The sequence below is a fragment of the Nothobranchius furzeri genome, chromosome 11 (genome assembly GCF_043380555.1).
Source record: "Nothobranchius furzeri strain GRZ-AD chromosome 11, NfurGRZ-RIMD1, whole genome shotgun sequence".
NCBI classification, from domain to species: Eukaryota; Metazoa; Chordata; class Actinopteri; order Cyprinodontiformes; family Nothobranchiidae; genus Nothobranchius; species Nothobranchius furzeri.
Window position 1 is genome coordinate 54,101,527 of NC_091751.1, and position 6,553 is coordinate 54,108,079.

At 39.3% G+C, this 6,553-nt stretch overlaps 1 protein-coding gene across 1 annotated transcript; it reads left to right on the plus strand.

The window, feature by feature from the left end:
* The first annotated feature begins 2,999 nt into the window (after positions 1-2,999).
* On the plus strand, positions 3,000-3,716 carry LOC107383985 (uncharacterized protein KIAA0040 homolog). Its single transcript, XM_015956961.3, has one exon. It carries the CDS (start codon positions 3,223-3,225, stop codon positions 3,541-3,543), a length of 321 nt encoding a protein of 106 aa, XP_015812447.3. The 5' UTR covers positions 3,000-3,222; the 3' UTR covers positions 3,544-3,716.
* Positions 3,717-6,553: the final 2,837 nt, after the last annotated feature.

The following is a 6,553-nucleotide window of genomic DNA, read 5'->3' on the forward strand; positions in this document are numbered from 1 at the left end:
TTTGGCCCACTCCTCATAAGCAAACTGCTCCATTTGTCTCAGGTTTGAAGGGACCCTTTTCCAGACAGCATGTTTGTGCTCCTTCCTAAGATGCTCAATAGGATTGAGGTCAGGACTCATAGAAGACCACTGAAGAATAGTCCAATGTTTTCCTTTAAGCCGTTCTTGGGTGTTTTTAGCTGTGTGTTGGGTCACTGTCCTTTTGCAAGACCCATGAACTTAGACCAAGCTTTCTGGCACTGACCAGCACATTTCTCTCTAGAATCCCTTGATAATCTTGATCTTTCATTGTACCCTGCACAGATTCCAACAGATGCAACAAAGCAGCCCCGAACATAACAGAGCCTCCTCCATGTTTCACAATAGGGACAGTGTTATTTTCTTGATATGCTTCATTTTTCCACCTGTGAACATAGAACTGATGTGCCTTGGTAAAAAGTTACATTTTTGTCTCATCTGTCCATAGGACATTCTCCCAGAAGCGTTTTGGCTTGTCAACGTGTAGTGTGGCTATTTTATGATTTGTTTTCAACGAGGTTGTCCTCTTTGGTCATCTCCCATGCAGTCCACTTTTGCTCGAACAATGACAGATGATGCAATCTCAAAAGTTCACCTTTACAAGAGGTTATGGGCTTTTTGTTTCCATTGGGATTATCCGTCTTTTTGATTTGTCATAAATTTTCCTCCTGCAGCCATGTTCACGGAGGTTGGCTACTGTCCCATGGGTCTGAAATGTCTGAATAATATGTGCAACTGTAATCACAGGAACATCTAGCTGCTGCGAGATGATCTTACAGCCTTTATCTTTAACAAGCTTGTCTATAATTTTCTTTCTGATCTTCTGAGACAACTCTTTCATTCGCTTCCCCTGGTCCATGTAGAGTGTTGTACACACCAAGTCACCAAATAAAAACAGTGACTACCTGGAGCCCTATGAGGACCAAATAAATAGTGAGCTCTCCAGCCAAAGTACTTCATTCTGTTCTGTGTTTTTATGTGTAGGTTGAGAAGAAAACTCTTTTAAAGTATGATCCTATGCACTGTGATGTATAAATGGATGTCATGCAAAAAGTTCCTGAAGTCAATTAAGATGGAAATTTTAAAAAAGTACTAAATAAGAGATGTGAGTGTATAGAGTATTGTTTGGTTTCTGTGGCTGACTGATTTATCTCACACATGACATCATTAGATTTAAAACAGGAGAGCTGCATGTTAATTCTGGGTGTAAAACCAGAACTTTATGTTCTGTTTTGTCTGAGTCAGGAGATAGCTTTGAGGGAGGAGATAAAGTCCTACTATATAAAGTAGAATGAAGATATTTTTGGAGAGTCCCTTGGACATATTTGTACAGTTTATCTTACTGTATGTTGGTTTTTGTTAAGATTTTAGAGGTAAAGAAGTAAAAAAAAACAGCCTTTTATTAAGCAATAACGTGTTGAATTTTAAAATGTGTTATTTAGTTTGTGTAAGACGGATTCTAGAAGTTATTAAAGTTGTCTCAGTGTTCTAATATGTCTAGTACAGTTTAAAGAACTGACATCTCTTCTGCGTGTCTGTTTCTGTTTACTTTGTACATGATTTTTCTTCTCTGACGAGTGACATTCAAGCCTCATCGCTCACAAATTAGTCAGTTTTAGTGCCTTCTAGCAAATAATGTGTATACATAAAATTATGTCAGTAAAATTTCACTAAGATTTTTCCACAGATCACTTTAATAAGCCTAACCTAACATAAGCAAAGGGCTTCATGTCGTCAAAAAAGGTGTTTTATTTCAGATCAGTTCTATTTCCTCAAACAACAGTTTCCATCTAAACTCAAGACGGTGCTTTACTTCAAATGAGCAGCTTCCTGTTGAGCAAACGAGCAGGAGGGAAGTTAGCAGCTTTCTGCAGGTAAACTTATTTCACACATGAGATGCAACGTATGATGACAGCCAAACCTAATCTATTTGCTCCCGTCTTGCAGGTGCATCTATGAGATGCAAGATAAAAATCGTTCCTCCTTCCTGCAAATAGAACACAGAGTGTCTGTGGCTAAGAGCAGCGGAGCATCTAAAACAGAGCACTTGAGTGAAATGGGGTTGAAAAAAAAAGCAGTTTAAATAAAAATGTTCCCTCGAGGCTTCAGACTTAATCAAACAGCTTGTGTTTTCATTACAAAGAGATGCCATTTGTTTTATTTGAAAATTATTATTTTCAATTTCCCCAGTGGAAAGTACTTTATTGAAATCTGTTAAACAGTAATTTAAACAAATCAAATGGAAATATTACAGTTACTCATTTAAAGACCAGATATTCAAACATTGTAATCGGCGTAGTCAGTAAATCCCCTTCAAGATGTTTTTTTTAGCCCTTTTCCTGTTTTTCTGACACTCCATCTCAGCGGGACTCTTAGAAAGATTGGTTACCTCGCTCTTGGCCTCGTTGTCCCTCAGACACGATCTTTTTCTCAGTTTTTCAATCGCTTTACCGCAGTGTTCCTCTGCGAGGCTCTCGGAGGAATCTGCCCTGAATCCTCAATGACTCCTTTGCAATATTAATGAAAGGAAAACTGAGACACAAAATTCTAAGTTGACACTGACAAGAGGCAGGAGAGAGGTGAAAGAAAAGACCAATAGGAGGCAGGGAAAACTAAAGAGAGCAAGAAAGTCTTGTCTAAAAAACATAAATCTCTGTCCTTGTTAATGTTTTTCATTTCTTTTCTTTTTTTTTTTTTTTACAGCCGCCCCAAATGAGCAACTCGACAAAACAAAAGCATGCACCGAAGGGCAGGAGGACAGGAGGAGGATTGAGAAAACAGTGGAATGCGGACCTGTGTAAACAAACACGGCCCAAGATTTCCTAAAGATCAGAGCACAACAGCTGGGCAATTTTAAGGAAAACACTTCAACAAACAAGCTTTGGGTTTTTTTTTTTTAGACAAAACGGATCTGCAGGCGTCCATGAAGTTTTGACATAAAACCCACACGCCTGAACACAGAAATCAGAACAGGCCGTGCTGCAGGGCAGCCATCTTATCTGGGAGTTCATGAAGTCACCAGAATTCCCTGGGCTGACAGTACATGGTTTAAGCTGAAGTTAAACATAATTTTCCACTTTTAAACTTTAAATGACTCAAATGATCCAATCTTAATTCCTTTGGTGTCTTTTCTCCCATCTCTTCAAAGGATTCATTAAAAGTTTTTGACTTTTTTTAAGTGTTGCAGCTCTGCAGCCTGAAGTCATGGAAGGGACGTTCAGCAGCATCCAGGATTTTTTCAATCAAATTTGGAGCTTTGCTATAGACAAACACAACCAGGGGTCGTACAATACTATCTGCCTGGTTGTCCTCCTGACGCTGCCCCTGCTGGTCCTCCTAACGGCAGTGGTGGTGTGCTGCCACTGCTGCTGCTGTCGCCATGCCAACAGCTGCTGTTGTGGCTGCTGCTGTGCAGATGCCTCAAGGTCAGAGACGAGGAACAAGAGTTCAAACAGTGAGGACTTGTGGATCTCTGTAAAAACAGGGCCCATGACACCTGACAGGGTGGGAATTTCCATGGTGTAGTTTTTGTTTTAGATTCCTTATTCTGGGCCAGTTCCAACTGAGGTGCTGATGGAGAGTCTGAGGACATTGTTAAACAAAAAAGAAGGACTTAATGTTATTGTGTGTATGTGGATGGCTGTCACTTTGTATTCACATGACATGTGTAGCAGTTTGTTTATAACTTTTTTACGAACTTATTTAGTGTATGGTACAGAAAACAGGAAACATGCAAGCTGAAGCAAATGTACATAAGCTGCAAGTGGGTTTCTGTTTACCACCCACCCCACCCCACCCCCACGCGCGTGTGTGTGTGTGTGTGTGTGTGTGTGTGTGTGTGTGTGTGTGTGTGTGTGTGTGTGTGTGTGTGTGTGTGTGTGTGTGTGTGTGTGTGTGTGTGTGTGTGTGTGGCAATGAGGTGCAGTTATTGAGAGCACTTTGTTCTTAGAGCTCCCATGTGAAATTCAATGCATTTGTATTTGGCAGTGGGAGCAAAATGTGCCAAAAAGTGTTCAAATAGCTGTGTGACTGTGTGCTTTTCACATTCAGGATGAAGATGACGTTCAAAAGCAAAAGCACTGATTTCTGAGAAACTGCCTCTGTGAAATAAATGACAGAAAAACTTTCATTGAGATCAGTTTTGCTGTTTATTTATATAATTTTGCATTGTGGACCTTCAAGAGGGTTCATTTAGCATGAATGGAATGGGTTGCACCATTTTAAGGCAGAGAAGCTTAAAGGCATGATTCCAGATTGCAAAAGCAGAAAAAGGAAATTACTGTTTGAATTGTGGCCTAATATATATATATATATATATATATATATATATATATATATATATATATATATATATATATATAATATATATATATATATATAACTTTACTTTATTAAAGAGGTCTTTCACTCATGTTTTTATTACATTTGCAGTGGTGTCTGTAGGAATGAATGCCTTGTAAGTCATACTCAAGGGGGAAAAAAGCTCCAGTGCACCTGTTTTAGCACTGAGAAAGTGGCTTCAGATGACAGGATTTGAAGTTTTATTCCCTGATATTCGGACATCTTGCTTGATTGAATAACAGCAGAACGACTGTACCACTGACTCTGTTTGCTCTGCAATGATGATGTTTTATCTTCACAAATAACACAAGCTTGAAGGAGTTCTGCCATGTTGTGGAGTTGCTAATGCTAACAGTTAGCTTCTACGTTCTCTGCTGATTCCTGGATGCTAGGCTAACAACAGCCTTCCCCGTCGTGTGACAAGATGGGTGAGTCCATGAATGTTAAGTGACAGTGTGACGTAGACCAAAATGATCACAAATAATTAGTAACAAATGGTTTCTCAAGGACCTCTTTTAATCTCAGTCGAGTCGGGGTAGCATGTCAAGCAAGACACGATTTTTTTATTTGTTTACTGTGTTTGGTGGAGCATGTGTAAATGGGTGACCCTGCAACAAATTAGGAAAACATCAGCATCAATTTGACATTATTCGCTCAGTCACAACACAATGCAAATAGGATAGAAATCACACACAAACAAAAAAAGAGTAACTTGTCAATGTGACCTAGCATTTATGCACTTAACGGCATTTGATCAGCGAATGAATGAATTATAAATTAATCTATTGAAGCTGTTTTTTATTATTTTTCTGAGTGATTAATTATTCCTGTCCTTTATGATTGCCAGAATAATTTATTGTTTTTAATCTCTTGTGCTTGCGATACAACCCTGAAATAAACATCTGCAGCACAATTTTAACATTATTTCATGTTGTTCTTTTTAAAGAGTAAGTAACACCTAAATTAACTTATTTTTTGCTGATAATCTGTATAGATGAGTGTCTAATGGTGCTGTGCACATGTGTACTCATTAGTGTGGCAGTTTAGTGCAACTTAGTTTAAATGTAATATTTCAGCCCAAAACCATAATTACATTTCCATCTTCAGGTTAAAAACTCTGCTCTACATTCATGTAGAACCAGCTGTGGCTGATGGCTAGGCTGGAAACCGTGACGTTTTCATCAACGTACTACGTGGCTGCACTTCACTGGTCTCCAGGTGAGGAAGCCGCACCTCCACCTGGCTCAGCCACTCACCTGCCGATGTGACACGTTGGCGCTCTGAACCGCTTGCCTTCTCGAAACAAGGCCCTCCTCCCCTTTTCATCTAATGATCGCGTTTAACAGGAAATCCTCCAGAATGCTGCAGAATCTGTCTGCTTTTCTCCTGAGCGGTAAGTCTTGTGTCGTTAAAAACTAGTTTCTAGACTGAGAAACTCCGACAGCACACGTGTGTGTGTGTGGGGGGGGGGGTGGGGGGGTTGGGGGGGGGGGATCTATCACTGTCTCAGTGCCGCTCTCTCGGTCTGCCAGGCGACGCCTCTTTCAGAAGCGTTTTCCTAACAGGAAATGTGGATGAAATATGTGCCTTGATTCTCACTTTAAAAACCATTTACGATCCATGGATAGAAGCATTGAATGCAGATAATGAGCATGCACACCTCAAGTTTAATTTTACTTTGAATATCAACCAAAAAATTGCATTTGATTCTTATTTAATCAGATTTCACAGTGCTCCAAATGATTTTCTAGTGAGAAAAATAACTGTCCTTTGTTCTAATTAGAATGTCATCCTTTGTCTTACCACAAGGACACAAAAGAAACTGAGTACAAAAACAAACTTAAACCCCAGTACAGTCTTACCAGTCATTAACAGATCATGTGACCAGACTACTGCTCTGAGTTTTGGTGTTTTTTTTAGATCCAAAGTCTTTTTAAAGCACACTTCATAGATGATTTGCATTAATGTTTGCAAACATGTTAAATTTCAACATACTGCTGAGAAACAATAGTTTATGTAACACATGAAGCTGTATAATTGTTTACATCCTCCGTAGTTATATTGTGAACAATTCTGAGGAAAATAACAATATTTAAATATACTTATGAGGAGGGGTGTGGGGCGAGAATCTTGGTTGAAAGTGTCTCTTTTCCCTTTTCTTTTAAGTCTGCGACTTTTCTAAGCCCAATTAGGC

Coding starts and splice junctions, on each gene's coding strand:
- LOC107383985 (XM_015956961.3), top strand. CDS start 3,223: ATGGAAGGGACGTTCAGCAGCATCCAGGATTTTTTCAATCAAATTTGG.